This window comes from Myotis yumanensis, unplaced genomic scaffold (genome assembly GCF_028538775.1).
Source record: "Myotis yumanensis isolate MYYU_CA2020_CCGP unplaced genomic scaffold, mMyoYum1.0.hap1 SCAF_1, whole genome shotgun sequence".
In the NCBI taxonomy this organism is placed as follows: domain Eukaryota; kingdom Metazoa; phylum Chordata; class Mammalia; order Chiroptera; family Vespertilionidae; genus Myotis; species Myotis yumanensis.
Window position 1 is genome coordinate 71,994,613 of NW_027223752.1, and position 27,834 is coordinate 72,022,446.

The 27,834-nt window shown below is 48.3% G+C and overlaps 2 protein-coding genes across 3 annotated transcripts; one reads left to right on the forward strand and one right to left on the reverse strand.

Annotated features, from left to right (window-relative positions):
• Window positions 1–7,337: 7,337 nt before the first annotated feature.
• On the forward strand, window positions 7,338–20,474 carry PPP1R14D (protein phosphatase 1 regulatory inhibitor subunit 14D). Of its 2 annotated transcripts, XM_070425046.1 has the most exons (5): window positions 7,338–7,350; window positions 9,588–9,795; window positions 19,348–19,431; window positions 19,631–19,663; window positions 20,150–20,474. In XM_070425046.1, exons 1-5 carry the CDS (start codon window positions 7,346–7,348, stop codon window positions 20,213–20,215), a joined length of 396 nt encoding a protein of 131 aa, XP_070281147.1. In that variant the 5' UTR covers window positions 7,338–7,345; the 3' UTR covers window positions 20,216–20,474. The 2 variants fall into 2 exon arrangements, with proteins under 2 accessions (XP_070281147.1, XP_070281141.1); XM_070425040.1 differs by lacking the exon at window positions 7,338–7,350 and having other exon boundaries at window positions 9,461–9,795.
• Window positions 19,858–27,685, reverse strand: ZFYVE19 (zinc finger FYVE-type containing 19). The gene is made up of 11 exons (XM_070425020.1): window positions 27,478–27,685; window positions 26,107–26,228; window positions 25,887–25,940; window positions 25,387–25,502; window positions 25,065–25,210; window positions 24,633–24,741; window positions 22,991–23,200; window positions 22,510–22,589; window positions 22,103–22,201; window positions 21,837–21,964; window positions 19,858–21,754 (listed from the first exon to the last, which is right to left on the reverse strand). Exons 1-11 carry the CDS (start codon window positions 27,529–27,531, stop codon window positions 21,676–21,678), a joined length of 1,197 nt encoding a protein of 398 aa, XP_070281121.1. The 5' UTR covers window positions 27,532–27,685; the 3' UTR covers window positions 19,858–21,675.
• Between the last annotated feature and the right edge of the window lie 149 nt (window positions 27,686–27,834).

Below are 27,834 nucleotides of genomic sequence, written 5' to 3' on the forward strand. Positions count from 1 at the left end.
CTCAGGCCTCGCCAACCTTTTATTGGTTTGGGATACACCATGGCCCTTAGGCAGGCAATTTCCAGAACAGGCAGACTAGCCCATCAGCAAGGATTTACATAATAGTAAATGAGGAAGTTGCTTCAGCTACCATTGTCTGGACTAACAGTGGCTGCACAGCCCTGACCTTTGCCAGGGCTTCAAGGGTCACCAGCCTTCCGGGTTCCTTGTCCACACCTCTCTGCTAGTGAAGACAATAGGCAGCTTCCCACAAAAAACAAAGAAACAAAAACACTACATTTTCCTACTATCTTAAGCTGCTTCTGATAAAAAAGAAAAACTACACATGAGAGGAAAAAAGATGGTCTAACAAAGTGGTGAAAATAATGGCATTTGAATGGTGGAAATATGGGGTATTTCTTTTTAGTCTTTAAATTATTTTCTTTTTAGTTTTTAAATTATTTTCCAAGTTCCCTTTAGTGAACATGGACTGCTTCCGTAATGAAGAGAGAAATATATCATGATAACCTCCACATTCCTCATATTTAACCCCAAAATTGCTCTTTTCTCCTGGCCTCATTGTCCCAGTCACTTTGGAGTTATCTGTACCCCCTGCCTTTCCTTGGGCTTTCCCTACAAACATCCAGACAGCCCCTGGGTCCTGACAGTCTTCCCTGGTATTCGCTCACATCCATCCCTTCTTGCCTGTTGCCACTGCTGCCCTTGCTCTGGGCTCTGTGCCAGCTTCCAGATGGACTCCCAGCCACCCTGCACACTGCATAAGGTTCTCTCCTCCAGCCCTGCCTTCATCTGCCCTTCACCTGTTCAGACCCTCATTGACGCCAAGAGCCTCTCTGGCAGTGTGTATAGAGCCAGCTGTTATCTGGACTCATTCATGAAGTTCTGTCTGTGAAGAGACAGTGTCAGAGTTGTTGGGGGCCTTAGTTAAAGGCCTTCGCCTTATGTATAGCCTTATATAGTATACTAGAGGCCCGGTGCACGAAATGCGTGCCCTGGAGGGGTGTCCCTCAGCCCAGACTGCACCCTCTCCAATCTGGGACATCCCTCTCACAATCCAGGACTGCTGGCTCCTAACCACTGACCTGTCTGTCTGCTTGATTGCCCCTAACCGCTTCTGCCTGCCAGTCTGATCTCTCCCTAACCACTCCCCTGCCGGCCTGATTGACGCCTAACTGCTCCCCTGCAGGCCCAATCGCCCCCAACTGCCCTCCCCTGCCAGCCTGGTCACCCCCAACTGCCCTCCCCAGCCTGTTCACCCCCAACTGCCCTCCCCTGCCGGCCATCTTATGTGGCCATTTTGTGATGACGTGGGGGCAGCCATCTTGTGATGTGGGGCGGCCATCTTGTGATGACGTGAGGGCACGAGGGCCACGTAGGCTTTTATTAGTATAGATAGGAAACTGAGGCCCAGAGATTTGACCTTGATTTGTTCAGAGACATACAGCTAGTATGTGGCAGAGGCCAGCCCAGACTTAAGGTCTCTTGACTGCCAATCTTGGGCCCTTTCTATGATGATTATGACTTGCCCTTCTACAAAGCATTTCCAGTTGATATCGTTTCCTAATTCTATATTGCAGGCCCAGGGCCAGGTGTTTGGATGAATTCGCTTTTTGTTAGACCATGTGGTTCACTCCCCCTCTGTGAACTTGGAGAATAGAAGGCCTGGGTTTATGCTATAGCCTTCATTCCCTTTGAGATCAAACAAGTATGCCCTGGCAGGTGTGGCTCAGTTGGTCAGAGCATCATCCAGTTGTGGATTCGATTCCCGGTCAAGGCACATACCTGGGTTGGTAGTTCGATCCCCCCAATAGGGCGCATACTCCATGTTTCTCTCTCCCCCTTCCTCTCTCTCTCTAAAATCAATAAAAACAGCCCAGCCTGCATGGTTCAGTGGTTGAGCATCGACCTATGAACCAGGAGATCACAGTTCCATTCCCAGTCAGGGCACATGCCGGGGCTGTGGGTTCAATCCCCAGTGTGGGGTGTGCAGAAGGCAGCTGATCAATGATTCTCTCTCATCATTGATGTTTCTATCTCTTCCTCTCCCTTCCTCTCTGAAATCAATAAAAATATTTTTAAAAAAATAAAAACTAGAAACATATGCTCTGGTGAGGATTTTAAAAAAGACAGTAGACCAGACCTCTCATCTTCCTATATGTGCAGGCTGCCCCTCCCACCAAGAGGGGGCATCTATCTTTTCCTTCCCTTTGAATCTATAACTTGCTTTGACCAACAGGATATAGTAGAAGTGGTATCACATGACTTTTAGGCTTCAACCTTGTGGCTTCCATTTTTCCCTCTGAAAACCATTTGTGATGTAAAGAAGTTTGACTACCCTGTAGGAGAGAGGCCACCCAAAGAGAGCAGGAGAGATTTATCAGGGAGAGAGAGGGGTCCAGCCGAAGAGCTGCATTAACATTCTTAGTCCCAATCTAGTCACCCCAGCAGAGATTAGCTGCACCTGCCACACCCAGCCCAGCAACCTTTTGGTGCACAGGACAATGCCCATCCAACTGAGCCACTCTGGTCAGGGCAAGAATTATTATTTTTTTAATCATAAAAAATAATTAATTTAGCAGAAATTTTATTTTCACTCTTTTTAAATATATATATCTTTATTGATTTCAGAGAGGAAGGGAGAGGGAGAGGGAGAGAGATAGAAACATCAATGAGGAGAGAGGACCATTGATTGGCTGCCTCCTGCATGCCCCCTACTGGGGATCAAGCCTGCAACCCAGGCATATGCTCTGACTGGGAATCAAACCACTGACCTCCTGGTTCCTGGGTCTGCTCAACCACTGAGCCATACTCAGCCAGGCTATTTGCAAACTCTTTTAAGATAATTAAAAACACAAAGTATCCTTTTAAAAGTGTCCCAAATCAAATCAAAGTCACATCATCAAAGTAAAATACGACATTAAGAAGTCATTTAATTTGTAAGATTTTAAAAGTATATAACTTTATTGATTTCTTGGCAACATTTATCTGGTTGAGTTCCTGGCAGCTCATCCTGTTTATAGCTGCATCTGAAAAATCCTGTGCTACATTCTTACATTAGGAAGAAATAACATATAGAACTGCTCAGACCCTGAGACCCTTGTCCTATCTAACAATTTGATTAATAAAGCCTATTTTCTACCCCCTCCCAATTTTACACTGGCTTATCTTCATTTAGATATTGTGCCCTAGCCAGGGGCTCAGTGGTTAGAGCATCCACCTTCGGACTGAAGGGTCACGGCTTTGATTCTGGTGAAGGGCATGTGCCTCAGGTACAGGCTCGACCCCCAGCCCTTGTCTGGGAGTGTGCGGGAGGCAACCAATCAATGTTTCTCTCACATCGATGTTTCTCTCTCACAGTCTCTACCCCTCCACTCTCTCTAAAAATCAATGGAAAAAATATCCTCGGGTAAGGACTAACAACAACAAAAAAATATATTGTAAATTCATGAGAAAAGAACAAATTTTCTTATGGTGAAAAAAAATCTTAGGAACAACAAATTACAAATATTCAATTTTTTAATAAACAAAAAATGTTTTCCTTCCTCACATGTGAACATCCAATAAATAAAATATACATGATTATTCCGGGTATAAAAACTAGTGATTCACTTGTGAAAGAGGTGCATTTTGGTCTACTTGGTGGTAAGGTTTTTTTCTTTTTTTGATTTTATTTGTTATTCTTAGTAAATCTCACTTTGACTGGACTTAGACTTATAGATGGAAGCTCTCAGAGAGAACAGCGTATGGCTTTTGGCAGTCCGTTCCTGGCATTTTAAAAAATATATATATATATTTCTTTATTGATTTCAGAGAGGAAGGGAGAAGGAGAGAGAAATAGAAGCATCAATGATGAGAGAGAATCATCGATTGGCTGCCTCCCGCATGCCCCACACTGGGGATCAAACCTGCAACCCGGGCATGTGCCCGGGCTGGGAATTGAACTGTAACCTCCCGGTTTATAGGTCGACACTCAACCACTGAGCCACACAGGCTGGGCTCCCCCAGATTCTTTATTTGAGTATAAACTCACCAATTTCTGTAGAATTCTGGCTATGGTACCAGGCCACAGGAAAGGTCTGAAATACCTGAAAGTCATTTGTTTAGAGAAAAATGCCTTCTTGAGACTTGGAGGCAGCCATTCATCACTTGGCGTTGAAGGCATTCCTCAGGGAACTTCTTTCCTAGTCTCCAGAGGAAAGCTCAGGGTCTGGGTTCCCAGAAGGGTTGCTTCCAGCTGGAACACTGGCCAGCAGAGCATCCTTGCAGGCATTCTGCATGCAGTACTGTTGATCCTCTCCACCCCGGCCTCCAGCCTGAGCTGCTCCACCAGGCACTGCGGGGCGTTCACACAGGCCCCAGAAGACAAGGCCACCACACTGTGCTCTGAGGGCAGGCACAAATCCCAGTGTGGTGGGTAGCCCATAAGAGGCCACCAGTAATCCCCACCTGCTGTTGTGCCATCTCTCCCCCTGGAGTGTGGCTGGACCTGGTGGCTGGCTTCTGCTGAGCAAAACGTCATGGGATGTCACTTCCTAGATTAGGCTACGAAAAGACTGTGATTTCCATCTTGCTTGACACCCTCTCCCTCTTCTGGTGCCTTGGATCTAGTGGAAGCCACTGCTATGTGGTGAGTATCCTCTAGAGCAGCGGTTGCCAACCGGTGGTCCGCGAGGTCCGGAAGGTTGGCGACCACTGCTCTAGAGAGGTCCACAAGGCAAGAAACAACGTCTCTGACCAACAGCCTTGGCCGGCACCTGGCTTGCAGCCTTCTGAGAATCCCTAAGCCAGAGGCGCCAGCCAAGCCACCTACGGAAACAGTGATACAATAAATGCTTATTGTTTTAAGCTACTAAATTTGGGGATAATTATTATGCAGCAATGTGTATATAACTAACATATTCATTAACTGAACATATTAGGACATCAAACTATAAACAGTTTATTTGGTACAATTTTTCAGGGAGCTAATACGACCATAAATATTAAATTCTCCTATAATTTTACACATCCTCTGTCCTTGTAGTTCTACCTCTAGAACTTCTCTTAAGGGGGGAAAAAAACCATGAAATGCTAACAAAGGAATAGTTACAGGGATGTTCAGAGCAGCACTAGAATGGCAAAAACTGGTAGCAATCCCATACATCTAATAACAGGGCATTGAGTAACTAGATCATGGAATTGCCTCTAACAGAACAGGTTGGACTCCATTAGTGAGTCTTGAAAAACAAAGTGACTTGCTTTCAGCATTTGAAAAAAAAAATAATAACATGGAATAGAATGGAATAGAATTAAAAAATACCCCATATTTCCACCATTCAAATGCCACTACTTTCACCACTTTGTTTGTGGGTTTATTGGTGATAGCCATTCTGACAGGTGTGAGGTGATATCTCATTGTGGTTTTAATTTGCCTTTCTCTGATGATTAGTGATTTTGAGCATCTTTTCATATGTCTATTGGCCATCTGTATGCCCTCTTTGGAGAAGTGTCTATTCAGGTCCTCTGTCCACTTTTTCATCGGATTGTTTGTTTTTAGTTTTTAGTTGTTTAGGTTCTTTATAAATTTTGGATATTAACCCCTTATCAGATGTATCATTGGTGAATACCTTAAGGAGCCTCACATTATTAATAACTAGAGGCCAGGTGCAAGAATTTGTGCACAGGTGGGGTCCCTCGGGGTGGCCTGCGGAGATCGGGCCCCAGCTTGCACCCCCAGCCTCGCAGCCCCAGCTCATGCCCCCAGCCTCACAGCCCCGCCTGGCACCCCGCCTTGGCCTGGCACCACCCCCTCACCTGCTCCACCATCCCACTTGCGGGGTGATCAGTTGGGGCAGGGCGCCTCTCCAGCTGGGGGACCCTCCCACCCCACCCGGCTCCCTCAGCGCCTGGAAGCCAGCTGCAGCCCTGCTTCCTGCCACCACCACTGCTGGTCGCCATCTGGGGGGGCAATCTGGGGGGCGATTGGGCCCCCGCTCGCACCTGCCTTGGCCTGGTGCTGCCCACTCACCTACTCCACCATCCTGCAGAGGTCCTGCTCTCATCGGGGCCCCATCGGGGCCGGCAGCACCTCCACTGTTGCCCGCTGCTGGCACTGCATCGCCAATACCTGCCATGTTCCATGCCGCCCCCTGGTGGTCAGTGCATGTCATAGCAAGCGGTCAAACTCCAGGTCTCCCAGTGGAACTCTCAGTCAAATGACCGCCTAAGGGGACAATTTGCATATTAGGCTTTTATTATATAGGATGGGAATAACTCATTCATGTGCCCTCGAGTTTTACCCGGTCCACACTGTTTGCTGATGCAGAATCCCACCAACTTCCAGTTTACAAATTAGGAAACAAGCTCAGAGAGGCTCCATGCATGAACCTGTCTATGTCTCTATGTAGGCATCCATGAAGTTTGCATATTTATATTCTCAATTAAAGTTCTGTTAAAGGTCTAAATACCTCTCCTATCTCTCCACTTCTTACTATCAGCAACACTACCTCCCCTAGTCAAGCCCTAAGCGATGGCCTCTTAAAAATATGTATATTTTATTGATTTTTCACAGAGAGGAAGGGAGAGGGATAGAGAGTTAGAAACATCGATGAGAGAGAAACATCAATCAGCTGCCTTCTGCACACCTCCTACTGGGGATGTGCCCGCAACCAAGGTACATGCCCTTGACTGGAATCGAACCTGGGACCTTTCAGTCCGCAGGCCGACACTCTATCCACTGAGCCAAACCGGTTAGGGCAATGGCCTCTTAACTGTCAACTCCAGCCCTTCTGCACCCTCTGATCCTCTCTCTATTCAATGGTCAGGGTGATCTTTTAGAAATTTAAATCTGATTATGTCAGTCTGCCCAACCACCATTGCTTAAGATTTTGCAGTGATTCCCAAGGCTCTTAGAATAGAGATAAAACTCCTTAACATGATTCACTGGGCCCTGTGTAGATACATTCACACCTTCTGCTCATGGCCCCCTCCTTTCTGTTCCAATCCCTTGGACTCTCTGTCCTTTGTATTCATCATCTCCTTCGTGTCACAGAGGCTTTGCATATGGTCTGCCTTCTGCCAGGGCCACTCCTCCTGGCCCTTGTGCCTAGTTCACACCTACTCATCCTTCAGCATTCAGTTCAAATGTTACTACTCACGACGTGACACCTTATAGCACTTTTTTCTTTAGATCACCAAATGCAGTTGCCGTTTTATATTTATTTATTAGCTGATTAATGTTTGCTTATTTTTATACTAGATGGCGAGTTCTATAAAGGCAGGAACTGTGTCTCTTTTGGATCACCCATCCTGGTGCTGAGCATAATACTGGCCTGCGAGAGGAGCTCCTAAAGGCTTTGTTAAGTGAATGAGGTGATGAATGAACAAAACCCACTGACTCCTCTGATCTGCTTCCTTTTCCTGAAAGGGCCCTCAGATCCTTCAGAAGACAGGAAGCAGCAGAGAGAGGGGACTATCACATTAGTGACTGCCCATCACAGAGTGTCAAAGTAACAGCAGAGTCTACAGGATGCATTTTAGAGGCCTCCCTATCCTTGCTAATTTCCCCCCTCTTCCAAAGAGGCCCAGGCAGGAAGTCACTGAGAAGGCCCAGGGCCAGCCTTTCTGATACAGAGCCTCACCAGGAAGTCAGGGAGAGTGGGAAGGGGGAGAAAGGAAGGGAATGGATGTCTACTAAGAAGGGACTCTTTTGGACACCATGCTAAATGTTTATATCTATCGTCTCATGTAATCCTCCCCTGAACCCCATTTTGCAGATGAGTAAACAGACTTAAAGAGCTTGTGAAACCCATGCGAGGCAAAGTTGAGTTGGAACCGAGATCTGTCGGTCTTCCTTCAACGCCTGGGCTTTTCCAGGGCCTAAAGTTGGACCTAAAGACCCATCAGTTGGCCTCTGTCCAAAGCTGTCTTTCAGGAGTCCGTGTACAGTATAATGGTTGAAGCCCAGACATGGGAAACAGAAACTCAACATAAAGGCACCTGCTACCAGACCTCAGAAGGGATATATAAATAAAAATTGGAAGGTGGAAAGTAAAGGAGATGGAGTTGGTGTGAGGGAGTTAATTTCTCATCCTTCAGATTAAGGAGATAAGAGATACTGTCTAAAACGGACCCATTTATGGTGTTGCATAAAAGGATAATGGTGATCGCAGGAGTACTAAAGACAAGCTGTTGATGGCAGTTGCCTCTGGGGAGAGGAGTTGGGGAAAGAAGAGAAAGTTTCACTTTCATTTGTGTGTCCTTGGAGCTTTTCATTAAAAAAAAAAAAAAAAAAGTTAACTCTGGTTGTGTAGCTCAGTTGGTTAGAGCATTGTCCTGATACACCAAGGTTGTGGGTTTGATCCCTGGTCAGGGCACATACAAGAATCAACCAATAAATTCGTAAGTGGAACAACAAATCAATGTTTTTCTCTCTCTTCCTTCCTTTCTCTAAAAATCAATTTTAAAAAATTAGTGTTCTGTAACTTTTCTAAAAAGTGTAGGTATTTTTGTTACAAGGGACTAAACAAACGAAAATACCATTCCTTTGGAATGCAAGCATGTGTAGAAGTCGTAGGCCTTGACAGCTGGGTAAAAGTTAATCTGCAGCTTTCTAGCCGAAACCGGTTTGGCTCAGTGGATAGAGCGTCGGCCTGCGGACTGAAAGGTCCCAGGTTCGATTCCGGTCAAGGGCATGTACCTGGGTTGCGGGCACATCCCCAGTAGGAGATGTGCAGGAGGCAGGAGATCGATGTTTCTAACTCTCTCTCTCTCTCCCTTCCTCTCTGTAAAAAAATCAATAAAATATATTAAAAAAAAAAAAGTTAATCTGCAGGTTTCCTCTATCAGGAAGGACCTGAGTCAGGGGAGGGTCATGTGATGGTAAACATGGTTTCCTAAGCAGTTGCCTCTGGAAAAAGGGAATTGGAGACAAGCTTGATAAATTTGCCTTTGCGAGCACACAGGGCCCGGCTAACACAGGAGCGCCCCTTCCTCACATATGCCTAAAGGCAGCTCCCAGGCAGACACATCCAGACACAAGAGAGCACTGGCTCCATGAGGACCACAGATAACCACCCCCTGACTATCCCTGCAGCGCCATCCTCTGAGCAGGAGCTCCTGCCTGCCAGGGACACCGCTCCTGCAGGCTCCCTCTGACGGCAGGTAGATCAGTCCCAGGCGGCGGAGTGCAGCAGGTTCTCAGATGAGTGTGACTCTGGTCCCGTTCCAGAGCTGGTCACAGAGCACAGATCACAGCCCCACCCCCCTCAGGACCCAAGCTAGGGCCCCTTCCTCCTCCCGAGGCATGGCGCCCTCTTGACCTTTGCTCATGTGCAGTTTATGTCACACTGAGCCTCTGCACCTGCTAAAAAGGAAAGCTAGGGCACAGCTCAGCCAGGAGCCAGGAGTCTGGCATTTCCAGTACCTGTTGTTGATCTTTGACCCCTGCCCCTCCCACCTTTCTTCCCGGCTGGTCTCTCCTGTTTTCAGTTTCCTCACTTCCCTGGCAACCTTGCTCTGACTGGCAGTTTATCCCAGCTCCTTGCCCAGGCCATTCCTTCCATGCTGTCTTCAAACCCTGCTTCCTGCACCTCTCCCAACCCTGACAGGGAGAACTCAAGTAAGAAGGTCCAGTGGGCTTCTGGGAAGAGGAGGACGTCTTCCACAGACTCAGAGTCCAAGTCCCACCCCGACCCGTCCAAGGCGTCCAGGTCCCGGAGACCGAGCCGGCTGACGGTGAAGTATGACCGGGGGCACCTCCAGCGCTGGCTGGACGTGGAGCAGTGGGTGGATGCGAAGGTTCAGGAGCTCTTCCAGGTGGGTAGCGTGGGGGAGGGTGGGGAAGCGGGGCGGGGGGGCGGGGGGGCTTGAAGCCTGGCCAAGGAGCTGAGAAAAGGTCTGCTCTGAAACCTCAGGAGGAGCTGGAGGGTGGATGTGAGATGCTCCCATGGAGAGAACGCTTTTCCCAACAGGTGAAGTGTGGGTTTGCAGCCCAGAAATCTGGCCCCTCTGGTCTGGGCTCTGCCTCTAGCTCTCTTCAGAATCCAGGGCATGTCTTTTACCATCTCTGAGACTTGGTTTCCTCATCTATAAAACAGGACTCTAAATGCCTGTCAATATCTCCTTTTAGGACGTTTTGGTGCTCAAGCGAGATAATAGAAGGGATATTTTTTGTCTTTTTTTTATTCTTATCCTCAACATACATACACATCTAGAGCTACATTGTCCAATACTGTAGATATCAGCCATGTGTCGCTATTTAACTTCAAATTAATGAAAATTAAATAATAGTAAAAGTTCAGTTTCTCGATCTCACTACCCATTAGCACCATGTGGCTAGTGGCTTCATACTGTCAGCACAGATATAGAACATTTTCATCATTTCAGCATGAACAGAACGGGACCAAAACATCAGAGCAACCAGCACTAACGCCAGCAACTGGTCACTGACTACCCTCAGTTCCACCCAGGCCAAGGGGTGGGTCTTGGCCCCTTGTCATGGGAAGTACTTAGCTATCTCCACATTGGGATCCTAATGAGTAGCAACCGCTGCTTTAACAAGAAAACATTTTGAGCACTTAAGCACCTGCTCGGCACAGGGCCAGCATTTGATGTGCGTTATTTCGTTCAGCACCTGCAGGACTCCGTCAGGTAGCTACTGTTTCACCCTGGAGGACATGGAAGCTTAGCGATGTTGAGTAGCTAGGAAGCTACGGTACTCAGGGCCGCAGCTGGGGCTCTGCCCGCAGAGCCTGAGCACTTACTTGCGCATCTAGTGGTTCTCCATACACCTGAAGTACTTCAGGAAAAAAAACAGTGCCCCGGCTGCACCTCAACTGAATTTAATTAGAATCTATTAGGGTGAGGCCCGGGCACTGGTCTTTTTTATAAGCTCCACAGTTGACCCCAGCATGTGGCTGGCAGAGAGCCACTGCACCAAGCCAGAAACTAGAAGTCTTACTTGTCCTCATACCATGGTCCTTATTTCTCCTCTTTCTTGACTCAGGTCCTTTCTCTCTCTCTCTCTCTCTCTCTCTCTTTCTCTCTGTCTCTTGTGGGAAACAAGGGCCTGTGATTCTTCCAGGAAAGGGCTGTGCCAGCAGCTCTGTGGGTGGGTGGGGAGGAGTCGTCCATGTGGCCCAAGCTGCCTTGTGAGGCTCCCTGGGTCCTGTGTCTGCTTGGTCCAGGTGTTGACCATGTTCCCTGCTGCATCCTGGGGTAGGTGGCAGATGTCCTGACGCCGGGAGCGGGAGAGGCAAACTTTCTCGGCCTGAGTCTGCTCTGACCTTGCAGAACACCTTCCCTCCCCGTCACTACTGCCAGCACCCTCTCTCTCTGGATCAGTTTCAATTTCAGATTGTTGTGCACTTGCATGAAAAGTCTCATATTTCAGACACCGCAGGGCAAGTCCTTTCGGGGCATCAAAGAAACATACTAGACAAAACTTGTTTTGCAAGATTAAGGGGTTGGCGGGGGGGAGGAAGCTGTACAATAATGCGCTTAAAACATTTCCAATAGGACATGTAGGAGGACCGCTCCCAGGCAATGACTGAAATAAAATACCTGGCCTGCAGTTGCCATGGTGATTGTCCAAAGGTGCAGGTGGCAGTTCCTCTCCTAATCCCTGCTCTTTTCATCCGGAAGCAGCCAAGTGGCTGGGGAAGCCCCAAGTGGCTGATCACCTTGGGCAGAGATGGAAGCAATAGAGCCTCCAGACTTACCCGACCCCAGTTCTAACTTCACAGGGCCCCTCGCCACCCACCAGGGCTCTCCCTTACATGTCCCCCTTAAATAGCACAACTGGAAATGGTTCCAGGGATGCATCACTACTTGTTTAGTTTTTTTAAAGGGACCCAACCTTCCTTTGATGAAGGGCCCCACCTCTTCTCACGGGGTGTACAGCCTGCTTTGGGGTCTTCAGAGGAAGCAAGTCTGGATTCAACCCAAACAAACAGATTTGGGGCGCTAGCGCTCCTGTTGTCCAGAGGGAGAGTGTGGATTTGGTTACTAAGCAGGGGCTTAAACTCCCATAAGTTTCTCCTATTTTAAAAACACTCGTTCATCAACGTGCCCCACTCTAATTACCATCCCATAGTTCGTGTCTCCTGTACAATAAGACCACTTAAAGGATTTGTCCATACTCACATCCTTTACTCACCTTTCCCCCTCCTATCACCATTCAAACCATCAAAATCTGGCTTCTATTCCCCCACCTCTATGGAGAGCTCTTGCCAAGGTCACCAGTCATTGCCTTGAGCTAAATCCAATGCACACAGCAGCAGGGGAGACACCGTTGATCACCCCAGATTTTGAAACATTCCTTTCCTATGGATTTCATGACACGATCTTTTCCTGCTGGCAGCTGGCATTTTGATGCAGCTCTTTCAGTGTGGTGAGATTTTAAGAAACAATCTGTTAACCTTCCAACTTTAAAAAAGTATTGCCAATGAAGTTGTGAAAAGAGACATTGTTAATTCACCTCTGAACCTTACTCCATGGCTGGTCCCATGGCAGAGAGATCAGGAGTAAGGGGCCTGAGTAGGGAGTGGAGCTGAGAAAGGGGCCACAGCTGGCAGCATCTGGCAGGATACTGCCACATGTAATAGAGAGTCACAAGCGTACCACACTTGTTCATCTCAGCAGGAGTTGTTTGATATATCTGCTCATTTTCTGAGAATTAAAAAAAAAACTTGAGGGAAAGAATATGGATTATGATATGAGCCCATTTCTCAACTCCAGACGGCAGGGGCAATCTGACTATAGGTAATATATGTTCCTTATATTTAATATAACATCATAAGTCATATAACATTTTTTGGTGGCTCAGTTGGTTGAATACACAAAAAGTTGTGTATTCCATTCCTGGTCCAGGTGTATAAAGGAGGCAATTGATCTCTCTCTCTCTCTTTCTGTCTCTATCTCTCTTCCTTTCTCAAATCATAAACATATCCTCAGGAGAGAATAAAAATATGTGTGTTTGTTTTTTTTTTTGGCTGTACTAATACTTTTTTAGAGACAGAATTCTAATCACTAGAATATATCTTTATTATATTATATATAACTAGAGGCCTGGTGCATGAAATTCGTGCATGGGAGGGTGTCCCCTCAGCCCAGCCTGCAACCTCTCCAATCCGGGACCCCTTGGGGGACATCCCTCTCATAATCCTAGACTGCTGTCTCCTAATTGTTCACCTGCCTGCCTGCCTGGTCATCCCTAACTGCCCCCCACCCCCCCGCTGGCCTGATCGCCCCTCACTGCCTCTGCATGCTGGCCTGATTGCCCCTAACTGCCCCCTGCTACTGGCCAGGTTGCCCCCAACTGCCCCCTCCCAGTCGACCTGGTCACTCCTAACTGCCCCCCCATTGGCCTAGGTCACCCCTTACTGCCCCCCCTGCCAGCCTGGTTGCCCCCAACTGCCCCCCTCTGCTGGCCTGGTAGCCCCCACACCGGCCTTGTCGCCCCCAACTGCCCCCCTGCTGGCCTAGTTGCCCCTCACTGCCCCCCCCGCCAGCCTAATTGCCCCCAACTGCCCCCCTCTGCCAGCCTGGTCACCCCCAACTGCACCCCCCCGCTGACCTGGTCACCCCCAACTGCCCCCCCGGCCGGCCTGGTCTCCCCATGCAGCCTGCTTATTCAGTCATTTGGTCGTCTCTCACTAATTCTCTGCAGCTTGGTTGTAGGCAGCCATCTTTGTGAGGGCGTGAGGGTTAATTTGCATATTATCTCTTTATTAGATAGGATAATTTCACCCCCCAACTTCTGGGATTTCAAATTACATGTATGCTTGACCACTTGATATTACCCCACAGGCCACCAAAGCTGTTCTGTTCCTTTTCTCCCACTGCCCAGGTTTTTTTCTTTCTGTGCTTCATTTTGACTAGTTTCTTTCGCTCTATCTTCCAGTTCATCTGATCCTTTTTTTCTGCAAGTATGCTATTATTTCCATCCAGTAAATTTTTCATTTAAAATATTGTAATTTTTATCTCTAGATGTTTGGTTCTTTCTCATATCTTTTATTTTCATCATTACTGTGTTCATGTTTTCCTTGTCTGATTCCATCATCTCTGTCATTTGTGGGTCTGATTCTATTAATTGATCTTCCTTCTAGTTTATAGGGAACATTTTCTGCTTCTTGCCATGACTATCTATCTGGATACTGAATTGTACTGTAAATTTTATGTTGTTGAGTAACTGGATTTTTTTTCCTTCCTTTAAGAATGTTGGGCTTTATCCTAGTAGGTAGTTTAGTTACTTGAGGTTCTGCTGAGGCTTGTTTTTAAGCTCTGTTAGCATTAGTCTAGAGTCGCCTTTAATCTAGAGAATAATTTACCCCCGTAGTGAAGCATGGCCCCTCTGAGGTCTCTGCTGAATCCCTGCATGATCAGTGCTGACTGTCGCTCCGGCTGGGTGGACTTTGACTTGTCTCCACACCTCTGTGAGGTCTGGGAACTGTTCACTCTGTGCTTTCGGTATCTCACGGTGCCTGGCTTCGTGAAGTTTTACCCTCGGCATGTGCATCTTGTGTTCAGCAGACTTAAGATACCCCTTCCTTATGCAGATTTCTGAAGGTTATTTTCTTTCTAACTCCCTCCTCTCCAGAACTTTGTCCAGCAGATTCCAGTCACCTCAACCCTGAATTCTGATCTCTGTCATATCAACGTAGCAAGACCACTGTGCTCTGCTTGGATTCTCTCTCTCTCTCAGTTCTCTTGTCTGGAAATTGCCTCTAGAAAGCAATTCAGGGCAAGTATGGAGTTTACCTCTTTCATTTCCCTTCTCTCGCAGGCATTCTTGTCTAATATCTGAAAACACTGTTCATATATTTTTGTCTAGTGTTCTAGCACTTACATTGGGAGAATAAATCTGGTCCCTGCTCCTCCATCATGACCAGAAGTTAAATATCTGGCTAACTCTTACTCAGCCTTCTGGTCTCGGATTAGAGGTCAGTTCCTTCCAGAAAGCCTTCCTAAACCCCAGGCTTGGTTAGGTTCCCCTTCCATACTCTCCCAAAGTGTCTCATCAGCATGCTTACCACCCTAGTGCAACTGCTTTTTCATCTGTCTGTATCCCTCAGGAGACTATAAGCTTTTCAAGGGCAGGATCGTCATGTCTGTCTGTCTTGCTATTATAACCCCAATATTCATCACAATGCTTGGTGTACAGCATTCTCTCAATAAATATGCATTAAATGAATGAATGCTGAATCAGATGAGCTAGAAACCAAGGCAGCAGAGGGGAAAGTCTGGAGCTTAGGATGAAAGAGCTATCTTAGACGCCTAGCACTGTTTATTTTGAAAAAGGAATGGAAGGACCAAAACTGTTAATTTGTCTCTGAAATCAATAAAAAATATTTTTTAAAAATCAATTATAGAATAAAATTGGCCCGTTTGAAGTCTCCATGTGAATGTACTTTGCTATCAGGTATCCAGTACCCCAATCAAAATATGGGACATTTCCATAGTCCAAAAAGTTGCTCCAATATCCTCTACCTTTACACAACTTGATTACTTAGTACATCTGTTTCTATCATGTCTATGAAAACAACGCCAGGTTCTGAGATAGGCCTTTCACCCTAACATGTAAGCTCTTTGAGGGCAGGTTCTTTGTTTTGTTCACTGAATTTCCCAAGTTCACAGCGCCAGGTTAATAGTAGCCACTTGACACATATTTATTATTATCCCAAAGGATTAATAACCAAATGAAAAAGGTGAGGTTTGGAAAGGTGAATATAAACTATCCAAATCAGTATGGAAAGAACTTGTTAAGCATAACATAAAAAGGAAGCAAAACCTAAATTGGAAAAGATAATTAGATTTAACTATTTAAACGCATACACCTATTTCCCCAAATCCTTCTGAACAAATGATATTTCTATCATATGTGGAATGCTAGGGCTAATCTTGTTTTTTTTTTTTTAATCAGTAAGAAAAAACTGAACAAGCTAATAGAAAAATGGGTAAGGCAGCAGTTCTTGAAGTGTGTTCTGGTGACTCCAGGGGTTCCCAAGACCATTTCAGGGGGCCTGTGATTATTTTCACAATAATACTAAGATGTTGTTTGCCTTTTTCACTATGTGGACACTTGTACTGATGATGCAAAAGCAACGATGGCTCTTAGAATGAATCAATAAAGTGACACCACGCACCCCTGTGCTCGTTGCGGTGTTATTTACAATAGCCAAGATCTGGAAGCAGCCCAAGTGTCCATTAGTAGATGAGTGGATAAGGAAGCTGTGATGTGTTTACACAATGGAATACTACTCGGCCATAAAAAGAAGGAAATCTTATCTTTTGCAATAGCATGGATGGATCTGGAGAGTATTATGCTAAGTGAAATGAGCCTGTCAGAGAAAGTCAAGTACCATATGAGTTCACTTATATGTGGAGTCTAATGAACAAAATTAAAAAACAAAATAGAAATAGACTCATAGATATAGAGAACAGACTGACAGATGTCAGAGGGGAGGGGGGCTGGCAGGCTGGGTGAAAAAGGTGAAGGGATTAAGAAAAAAGAAAAGAACCCTCATAGACACAGACAACAGTATGGTGATTACCAGAGGGAAAAGGGATGGGAGGGTGTAGAAGAGGGTGAAGGCTGGGGGATAAATGGTGATGGAAGGAGACTTGACTTGGGGTGGTGAACACACACTACAATATACAGATTATAGAATTGTACACCTGAATCTATTTAACTTTATTAACCCACGTCACCTCAATCCATTAAAAAGAAAAGTGACACCAACCTGTACTAGTACTCATGTTCTTCACCACCACGCCACTTTCACTTACGGATGTCCTTGATGATGCAGTAAAAATTATTAAGTTTATTAAATCTTGGCCCTTGAGCTCACATCTTTTTTTAAAAATAGACTTTGATTTTTAGAGCAGTTTTAGGTTCACAGCAGAAGTGAGCAGAATGTACAGAGTTCCATTATTCCCCTCCCCACACATAGTACAGTCTCCCTTACTATCAATATCTCCCACTAGAGCAGTGCACTTGTTACAGCTGATGAATTTATACCAGCACATCGTAATCACCCAAAGTCCATATTTTATATTAGGATTCACTCTTGGTCTTATACATTCTATGGTTTTGACACATGTATATTGACATGTATCCACTATTATAATATCATACAGAATAGTTTCACTGCCCTGAAGACTCTCTGTGTATCACCTATTCATCCCAGCCTCCCCGCAACTCCTGGCAACCATTGATCTTTTTACTGTTTCTATAGTTTTGCCTTTTCCAAAATATCATATAGTTAGAATTATACAATATGTAGACTTTTTAGATTGGCTTCGTTCACTTAGTTATATGCACTTAAGGTTCCTCCATGTCTTTTCATGGCTTGACAGCTCATTTTGTTTTAATGCTGAGAAATATCCCATTGGCTGGACGTACCACAGTTTATTATCCTTTTACCTAAGGAAGGACATCTTTGTCACATCCAAGTTTTGGCAACTGTGAATGAAGTTCCTATAAATATTTGTGTGCAGGTTTTTGTGTGGAAATGTTTTCAAGTCATTTGGGTAAATACCAAGGATCACAATTGCTGGATTGTATGGTAAGACTGTGTTCAGTTCTGTAAGAAGCAGGCTGTCTTCCAAAGTGACTGTACCCCTTTGTATTCCCACCAGCAATGAATGAGAGTTCCCGCTGCTCTGCGTCCTCACCAGCATTTGGTGTTGTCAGTGTTTCAGATTTCTTGCATTTTAATAGGTGCGCAGTGGTATCTAATTGTCGGTTTAATTTGCAATTCCCTAATGACATGTGATACTGAGTATCTTCTCAGCTGTTATTTGCTATCTGCGTATCTTCTTTGGTGGGGCATCTGGTCAGATCTTTTGCCCATTTTAAATTGTCCTTTTCTTATTTATGAGTTTCAAGAGTTCTTTGTATATTTTGGGTAAGTTTTTTTTTTTATAATATATTTTATTGATTTCTTTACAGAGAAGAAGGGAGAGGGATAGAGAGTTAGAAACATCGATCAGCTGCCTCCTGCAAGCCCCCCACTGGGGATGTGCCCGCAACCAAGGTACATGCCCTTGACCGGAAGCGAACCTGGGACCCTTCAGTCCGCAGGCCGACGCTCTATCCACTGAGCCAAACCGGTTCGGCTTGGGTAACAGTTTTTTATCAGATATATCTCTTGCAAATATTTTCTCCCAATCTGTGGCTTGTCTTCTTATTCTCTTGAGCTTCTTTCATCTTTAATTTTATAACTTCTGTAGTTAAATTTTTTTTCAATGACCATAATAACTTAAAAAAATATCTTTATTGACTTTAGAGAGGAAGGGAGAGGGAGAGAGAGAGATAGAAGCATGATGAGAGAGAGAATCATTGATTGTACGCCCCCTTCTGGGAATCAAGCCTGCAACCCTGGCATGTGCCCTTGGCCAGAATCGAATCTAGGACCTTTCAGTCCGCAGGCTGACGCTCTATCCATTGAGCCAAACCGGCTAGGGCGACTATAATAACTTTTAAAGATAGCTTTATTTCACATACCATATAATTCACCACTCAGAATGGGAAATTTCATATTTTAAATATCTTCAAATGGTTGTGCAACCACCACAATCTAATTTTAGGCCATTTCATCACCCCCCACAGAAACCCTGAACCATTAGCAATCATACCTCATTCCCTACCGCCACCATTCCCAGCCCTAAGAAACCACTAATCTACTTTATGTCTCCATAGATTTGTCTATTCTGGACATCTCATACAAATTGAATCATATAATATGTAGCCTAATTTTTTAAAAAAAATGTAGCCTTTTATAACTGGTTTCTTTCACTAACAATGTTTTCAAGGTTCATCCATGTTGTAGCACGAATCAGTGCTTTGTTCCTTTTATTGATGAGTAACATTGCAGGGCTACATCATATTTTATTTATCCATTCATCAGTTGATGGGCATTTGGGTTGTTTTAGACTTTTTGGCTAGTATAAATGATGCTGCTATGAACGTTCATGTGCAAATTTTTTGTGTGGACATATGTTTTCATTTCTTTTGGGAATAGACCTAGGAGTTGAATTACTGGGCCAGATGATAAATATATATTTAACATTGTAAGAAACGACCAAACTTCTCCAAAGCAGCTGTACCATTTACATCTCTACCAACAATATATGTAAAACTTTTGAAATTAAAACAGATACTCTTTTTAAAGACTTCTAGGGCTGTTCCGGTAGATCACAGTAGGCGCCCAGTAACTGTTATGGAAGGATGGATGCATGGTTTGAATAAGACGAGAGGAACTGAACATGGAAAATAGAGTGGGGGATGGGTGAGCCCCTGACAGTAACTTTCACTCCAGCACTAGCTGGCCAGGCCTCTCTGAGCCCCATGTGATTCCCAAACAGGATCAACCAACCCTTTCTGAGCTGGAGATTGACCTGGAAGCTCTCATGGAACTATCCACAGAGGAGCAGAAAACTCATTTGGAGGTAGAATGGGGGCTGGGCCTTGGGGCCAGGGGTTGGGGTTGGAAGCTGGGCTTGGACTAAGGGGAAGCTAGGAACCCAGGCTCTGCCTCCTTGGGTGGTGCGGGAGAACCCCATCAGAGGGAATCCCTGGAAGACTGAGTGGGGGCTTGTGGGAAAGTGCGGTGGCTCAGGGACCCACTGTCTGCTCTCTTCTACCCAGGCTCTTCTCCGAGACTGTCCCAGCCCCACAGAGGTAAGGACGCTTTGCTGTTCTGGGGGTAAGAGGAGGCCCAGTGGGGAGGAAACTAATGAAAGGAAAGCTTGGGCCTGCGTCGTTCCCCCCTTCCCTGGCTCTAGGACAGCGGTTCTCAACCTGTGGATCGAGACCCCTTTCACAGGGGTCACCTAAGATCATCAGATAACACATATATAATTACATGTTGTTTTTGTGATTAATCACGATGCTTTAATTATGTTCAATTTGTAACAATGAAAATACATCCTGCATATCAGATATTTACATTACGATTCATAACAGTAGCAAAATTATAGTTATGAAGTAGCAACGAAAATGATTTTATGGTTGGGGGTCACCACAACATGAGGAACTGTATTAAAGGGTCGGGCATTAGGAAGGTTGAGAACCACTGCTCTAGGAGCTGGGGTAAGGGAGATATTAGGGAGGACATATGGTGGTGGGTGTGACTCCATGCCTTAATCTCCCCCATTTCTCCTTCAGCCTTTTATCTCCGAACTGCTCAGTCAACTCAAGAAACTCCGGAGACTCAGTCGGCCTCAGAAATAAGACTTGTGAGACTACGTTTAGCAGTCTCAGCACCATCAGGCCTGCCCCGAGCCTCTGGATTCCGGGCTGAGAAGGAAGTGGATCCTTGGAACATGGACAAGGAACACTGGAAGATGAGGAGGTCACATGTGCCACCCCTGTTGCATGTACAGTCACAGCTAGTTCCTGTCAGTTGGGCTTTCTGGGAGCCAGTCATGGCTGCTGCCCAGTGTTTTCCTTGACAGCCAAGTGGATAAAACCTTTAGGAGTCCCAGCTGAATGGAGTGTGGAGCATGTCTGTGCTGAGGGGTGGGAGAGGGAGAGGGTGAAGTGATATACCAGGAGGCGAGCATCCTGGCACACTCTATCCTCCCACCTTACCATCCAACCATCCATCCATCCATCCAATCTTTGAGAATTTAAAAATGAAGGTCACAGTTCTGCTTCAGAGATCACAATCCAGCAAGGCCCTGAGGCTAAGACACAAAGCATCCTGTCATCATCAACAGGAGCCCAAGTGGCAAAGACCAGTTTTGAATCCCAGAGGAGGCAACAGGAAAAAGCTACCTGGGTCTGGGACATCAGGGAAGGCTGAAACCTCCTCCCCCGTTTAGTGATGCAGGAGGCCTCAGGCTGAGGGCTCTCCAGAGCTGGCTGCAGCCAGAGGAAGAGAAAAAGCAGGGGCTAAGCAGAGGGGGATAGGGTTCAGGCTAAGAGGCCAGGGGTCAGGCCAGGAGGGAGTTGCTAGCAACAGACACGAGTCAGAACAGCAGGCAGGCTGGCACAGGAGCCCTGGGAGTTGGTGCCCTTTGGGAATACGGCAGGAAGCAGGGTGTGCTTCCATTGTTTGTGCACGCAGCGTCTGAGTCCTAGAGAGGCCGAGAATGACGACAGTGGGGGCTGGGGCTAAGCTGGGCTGCCCAGAGCAGGACCCACACTTCCGTTCAGTTGAACAAATTCATGCCTCTGGTCTCTGAGGCCTCCGAGACGGGTGGTACTCTACCCGACGGGAGAATCTTACATGAGGGCTCAACCCTCTCCTCTCCCTCACTCCGTAGGACTGGATTTACAGCCTACTTTGCTTTTGCCACCTCTCCAAGGACCCAGGCTCAGGGCCACAGGTTCTAGAGATCAACGATGCTGGGCCCAAGGACTCAACATACTTTATTTGATACATTAAGTGCTGGGGCGCTTGAGCAGGTTTCAGGGCTCATTCTGAGATTCAGTCTGGTCTTTCCAGTCCAGGCTTTGCTGGTGGAGGGCTCCTGACTCCTGCCTTCCCTCGGCTCCTCCGGTCACCACCATTTCCAATGCAGAATCCTTCCCGCTTCATGGACATCGAGGCTCAGGAAAGGGTGCACCCACGAGCAGTCTAGCTTGAAATGCTCTCCCATCAGATGCCCCGAGTCTGGGCCCAGAGGTGGGTGCCCCAGCCTGTGTGACTGCCTGTAGGTCGACCTTCCTGGGAGGCCGGGGTGTCCTCAGTGTCCTTGGCCTGCATGTGCGGGGTGGTAAGCAGATGTCTGGTGCTCTTTAAGTTCAAAGGCATCATGGCCTTCCCTGTGGAAAAAGAGAAACAGGTCAGGGATCACAGGCAGCCCTTGGGCATCCCAGTCCCACAGAACATTCTGCCTGCACCCACCGGAAGCAGCGGACACAGTAGAGGTCTCCGTCGCAGCCAGCACAGCGCAAGGTGGCATCCTCATTGCAGATGCAGCACCAGGGGAGCTGCTCCTCCTCAGCTTCAGGCCTGGGGGCCAGAGCCTGGGCCTTCAGGGAGCAGAGAGGAATGGGGGAAGTAAGGTTCCTGAGGGGCTATGCGGGGGGGCGGCGGCTGCTGCCAGAGCAGTCAGCCAGTTGGGGGGAGGCTGCGGAGGCCCCTCAGTCTGTGTCTGGGGCTTTTCTCACCTGAGGCCCTGCCCTGCAGGATTTGGCCGGGGGTTGGAGTGTTGGCTCTGCCGGGATGTTAAAGCCACTTGCCTCATCCAGGGCAGCTTCTTCAGTGAGCTGTGGACAGGGCAGAGGACAGCTCCCTGCTCGTGGCCCAGGTCCTCCCCCACACCCCGAAGGTGCTGTGGCCTTAGCTTCTCAACCCATCTTCCTTTATTGGTTGCCTATGGCTGCTGACACCCCACCTCAAGGGGCCAGGGGGCAGGTCTGGGTCACAGGGACAGAGGGACCCCAGCTGGAATAGCAGCAGCAGAGCGACTGGCTATTGAGTCCCAGATGGAGGCGGGATGAATGGGGCCAGGTGGGCGGTAGGACAGTGAGGTAGGGGCCACACAAAGGGCGGCCAGTGGGTAAGGCAGGCCCACCTGCTGCAGGACTCTCTGGATGGCCGTCTCCTCATCCTCATCGTCATCGCTGTCTGGGAGGCGATAGTCTTGGAGGGTCACTTGAAGAGGGAGAGAGGTAGGAGCCGGGGAGGAGTGAGGCTGAGAGAGTTCGCCGGGGTGGCTACACTCTTGCTCCCGGGAGCTGATTTGGTTTCCAGTGGCATTTGGTCCAGAGCTGAGCAGTCTCTGCAGCCATTCTGATCAGGCCTCCCCCTCCCTGCTCCACCCGGCAGGGCTCGGGGTCAGGAGCAGAAGGCTCTGCACCTGAAGGGACTGGGGGTCCCCTGCCCCCTGATGGCGGCCACTTTTTTCTCAGCCACTGCTTTGCTCCAGTACTTTCCTTGTGGCTCTGGGCAGAGCTCGATAGACCCCCGGGCATAGAGACCCCCGCCCCCCCCCCCCCCCGGCAGCCCTTTCACAGAACTTGGCCTGGGTGTGGGGGCTGCTCCCCAGGTTCTACCTCTGTCAGGGTCCCGTCCCCGAAGCACAGCCAGGCGCTTGGCAAGGTCCAGGATCCGCTCTTGCCTCGTGTTCTCCTCCCGCAGCTCGACTGCAGCTTCAGCCAGCAGCCTGCTCTTCTCCCCATCCAGGGACCGGGTGGCCTGCCCCTTGGAATTAGCACTCAGGCCGCCTGGCCAACCCTGGTTGAGGTCATTCTGAATAGTGGCAGCTGGAAGGAGCAATGCAGTCAGGGAGGCAGAGATATTCCAAGATCTCTCATCAGAAGCCACTGAGCCCATTTCTCAATCTTTTATAAAAACCTACAGAGCATCAGCTTTTTGTTCAGCACTAGCTCCCATGGTTTATATTACAAACGAAATATCAGGTGGGCTGGGATAGATGTAGTTGGAAAAAACCACTACGATTACCAGTGTTTTATATTGGGGGAAAAATGGTCTGAGAATCAGTGCCCCAAATAATCAGGTTATGGGGAGGCCAAAGTCTCTGCCTTACAGGCTGAATCAGCATTTCCAGGGAGCAGCACAGAGAGGACATGGCAGAACCTGAGGTCTTATGTATAAGTGACTAGGCTGGAAGAATTTTGACAGAGTGGGTGTGGCTTTGACATGTTTCCTTTAGCTCACTATCAGACCAAAAGGTTTGAAAGCAGACAGCTTTGGGTTCAAGTCCTAGCTTTGTTACTTAATGGCTGTGTGATCTTGATCAAGGTCCTTAAGCTCACCAGGCCTCAGTTGCCTCATTTATAAAATACGGATAATAAGAGTATGTACCTCATAGGATTACTGAGGATGTTCGATGAGATTGTGTCTCTAAAGCAGGGCTTCTCGATGGTGGTTCTATTGACATTTGGGGCAGGATAATTCTTTGCTGTGGGGCTGTCCTGTGCATTACATGATGTTTTAGCGGCATCCTTAGCTTCTGCTCACTAGATGCCTGTGGTACATTCCGAGTTGTGACAACTAAAAAGTCTCCAGACACTGTCAAATGGGCCACGGAGGGGAAATCATCCTTAGTTGAGAACCACTGCTCGGAAGCCTTGGAATAGCACAGTCCAATATGATTTTTATAATGATGGAAACATTCCACATCATGGTTTATATTTGTGCAGTCCAAGATGGTAGCCATGAGCCACATGTGGAATTGAGCACTTGAAATGTGGCCAGTACCACTGAGGGGACAGAATTTTACATTTTATTTAATTTTAATTAAATTTAAGTAGCCTCTTCCTCCTCCTTATCATCATCATTGCAAAGAACACTCACTGAGCACTTACTACAGCCAGGCAGGGTCCTAAGAACTTATTGGATAATCTCATTCATTCCTCAAATCTTCCCCACAAGGTAGGTTTTAACACACACACGCACACCCCCCTCCATTTTACAGATGAGGAAAGTGAGACTTTCCCAGGATCACACAGCTGGTAAGTGGGAGGAGATAGAATCACTGACTGATTCTAAAGTCCACACACTATCCACTAGGCTTACACTGGCTACCATAGAAGTAAACACTCAATAAATGGTAGCTCTTATAATGTTGATTCTTCTCTGATTTACATATATTCACCCCCCAGTGGGCCGCAGAGCCTCTCCCACCTGGGGAGAAAGGAGGGCAGGTCCCTGGGGCCCAGGTGGAGAAGTTACCTGGGCTTCCTTCTTCCCAGCTCTCATCAATAGCCACTTCTGCTGTGAGCTGTGTCAGCAGATCCTGCGCCTGCTGGGCCTGGGTCCTGGTGTCTGGTGGCTGATGCGCCTGCTCAAAGGAGGGAACTCAGTGGGGATCAGGACGGGGAAGCCACACCATCAGGTCCAGAGCAGTCTATGTCAGTGAAGGCTGAGGAGTCCCCAAAGCTCAGGGAAAGGGGCTAATCCAGGGCCCACATAATTGAGTAGGTCTGACAGTCCCAACCAGACGGGGCCACTCTTTCCTGCCCCATCCAATCCTGCTTGTCCCTGGTTCCTTGGCCTGGCAGCAGACCTGAGGATCCGGGGGTGGGAGTCAGAGGCTTGCCAACTACGGTGTACATAAGCACACATGTACTAGGACCCCCTTCCCTCTCAAGCCACAGCACTCACCAGCTGGGGGGTCTGAGAAGGTGGAACTCTGCCCTGCAGTGCGGCAAGCCGTGCCTCCATCTCCTGGGTGGAAGGGATGGAACTCTGGGTTTCGGCCCTCAGTGCGGCTAGCCTGGCTTCTATCTCTGCCTGTGAGGGCACTGACTCTGCAATTGGCATGGGGGAAATCTGTAAGGTCCAGAGGAATCTCAGTCCCAGGAGCCCCAGATATTGTCCTTTAGGCCAGCGGTCGCCAACCTTTCGGACCTCATGGACCACCAGTCGTCCGCAGACCACCAGCTGGCGACCGCTGCTTTAGGCCACCCTGCCTGCCCCTACTCACTGGGCTTGTTCTCCTGGCGGAGCCGTGCTAGGCGCTCAGCGATGGCTTGGTCTTGTGGGGTCAGTCCATGGCTCTGGGGAGTGGACTTCTGCTTGGCTTCCAAGGCTGCCACACGCCTGGCAGGATATGAGATAAAGGCTCTTGAAGAAGGCAAAAGGGAGGGGCGAAGGCACCCCCTCACTTTTCCCCATTCAAATCATTTCTAGGCATCTAGGGAGGCCTCCAATGGACAATCTTCTGTGGTCCTCATGCATGTTGGCCTGCAGCTCAACCCAGCTGCCCAGCCGGAGGGTCCAACAGAAAGGATGTGAATCAAGAACTGTTTCTGGGGAGAGGGCTCATGAGCTGCTTTCTGATCCCAAGAGGGCAGGTAGGAGCCTTCAAGATGGATAGTCTCCTGGCCCTGTGTTCATCTGATCGAGAGGCTGGGAAGAGAGTCCATCCCTGGGGCTCCCTTGCCCTTTCCCATCCACATTTGTCTATGTCCCTTCAGCACTTACTTCTTATAGTTCTGAGGTGGTGACCACTTGGAGGCACTGGCAGGAGAAGATCCTCTATAGAGAAGAAATCTGGTTTCAGAAGCCCTGACATCTGCCAATCAGTGCTCCCTACCCCAAACACTTCCGGGGCTGACCTCGGGCCACAGAACACAGGCTACCAGGGCTGGCCAGCTGCCTGCTGCCATGGTTGACTGAATCCTCGCCCTTGTCAGCTTCTCACCTGGTCAGGACCTCGTGGCATTGTTTGCAGACTTTCTGTTGGGTGTTCCCGGCCCGGGGCACCGCTGCACTGAAGCTAAGGCAGCTGGAACAGAAGGCCCGGCCACAGTTCTTACAGCCAATCTACAAGAAACACGAAGCAGGGTTATCCACGTCTCAACCACTCAGGCAGGCTCCTCCCTGGCACTCTCTGAGCACCTAGACGAGAGAAGACGACACTGAAGTTATGAACAGCTGCTGAGAAGAGGATGAGGGGCAGGGACCCTAAGGCCTGGGGAGACACAAGGGTGGAGTAAAGTGATTCCTCCATCTCCAGTCTTTTATTCAAATCAGGGAAAGCTTCATACAAAATTTCCATGCTTTCTGTCTAACTGGTCTTCAACTTCCTGACACTGGGGTATAGAAGAAAAACAGGCAAAGCCCCTTGTCACTGACTCCTCAACAAAGGAGAATCGGAGAAAGTGCAGAGCTCAGGCCTTCTCTGCTCCAGCAAGACGGAGGGAGGCGTGGCTCAGGATGGGACGATAACAATAGCCTCCATTTATTAAGCACTTACTGCGAGTCAGGCGCTAAGCTCAGTATTTAACATTCTTCAGCTGATTTAATCCTCAGAGTTTCTGCACACTATTTTACTTAATCCTGATGCCCAGCATTATTGTTCCTATTTTCGGTGGGGGTCAGAGAGGTTACATGACTTGCCCAAACAAAAGTCACCCCCTGAATAAGGCATCAGAGCTCAAATTTGAACGCTGACCACCCTGCCTCCCAAACCCAGGTTTCCAAGAACTGCACGGACCTGCCTCCCTAGGTGCTTCACTCACCCTATGTGGTTCCTATCCGCTAGTCACTGCTAACACAGCCGGCCTGCGTTACCAGGGGAACTCGGGGGTCTGTGCTGGAGGGCGGAGAGACTCTGCCATGGAGCCCTGCGGGCAGGGGAAAGGTCGGTAACCTAACGGAGGGAACCCGGAAGGGCAGGCTGCCAGACGGCGAGGGTTCCAGAGCAGAGGGAGTAACTGGACAAGGCGTGATGGAGAGTGGGCACAGGGCGGCGGAGAAGCAGCAGGACCGAGGGGAGGAAACAGCCGGACCCTACACTTGGCAGACAGAAAAGTCTAGCTTTCCAAAACCCACAGGAGCGCGCCTTACAGTTTACAGAGAGCTTTTCCCTCCAGCACCTCGCTGGACCCACACCAACCGGCAAGCGAGGAAGTGCTAGCCCCATTTTACAGAAATGGGAACTAAGGCGCAGTGGCTGAGAACCACACTGCTGGAAAAGGCTGGAAGGCAGTCTATGGGCTGCAAGTCCCGTGTATTTCCCTCCACTCCGCGTTCTCCCTGGCCCTCCAGCCCACGGGGAGAGAAGACTCACCTCCTTCTTGAAGAGGGTGAACTTGACAGCGCAGCCGTAGCACCTGCTCTCCATCCTGGCTCCCGGCGTGGCGGGGCACGGGCGACAGAGTTGCGATCACGCCCGCGAGGTACGGGGCCCGTGGACCTTCACCCAGCTCCGCCCCTGTCCCTCACACCCACTCGCGCGAGCCTGCCACGGCCTCCCGCAGGGAAATCGCGACCGGCCATCCTGGTTGGAGAGCAACAGCGGCGGGCGCGAGGGCTGCTGGGAGATGTAGTTCATTTACGATAGCCCGCTTCCTTCAGTGGCAATCGAGCTTGACACAGAACACGACATTTCCCAGGGGGCTAAGCGCCACTTAGCGGCTCGGGGCCG

Excerpts from the sequence above, each read along its gene's own strand:
- PPP1R14D (XM_070425040.1), top strand. The coding sequence starts at position 9,541 with ATGCTGTCTTCAAACCCTGCTTCCTGCACCTCTCCCAACCCTGACAGG. Across the intron at positions 9,796-19,347 it reads AGGTTCAGGAGCTCTTCCAG|GATCAACCAACCCTTTCTGA; the intron begins GTGGGTAGCGTG and ends ATTCCCAAACAG. Across the intron at positions 19,432-19,630 it reads AGCAGAAAACTCATTTGGAG|GCTCTTCTCCGAGACTGTCC; the intron begins GTAGAATGGGGG and ends TCTTCTACCCAG.
- ZFYVE19 (XM_070425020.1), bottom strand. The coding sequence starts at position 27,531 with ATGGAGAGCAGGTGCTACGGCTGCGCTGTCAAGTTCACCCTCTTCAAG. Across the intron at positions 25,211-25,386 it reads CCGCCAGGAGAACAAGCCCA|AGTCAGTGCCCTCACAGGCA; the intron begins GTGAGTAGGGGC and ends TGCCAATTGCAG. Across the intron at positions 22,590-22,990 it reads GGGACGGGACCCTGACAGAG|TGACCCTCCAAGACTATCGC; the intron begins GTAGAACCTGGG and ends TCCCTCTTCAAG.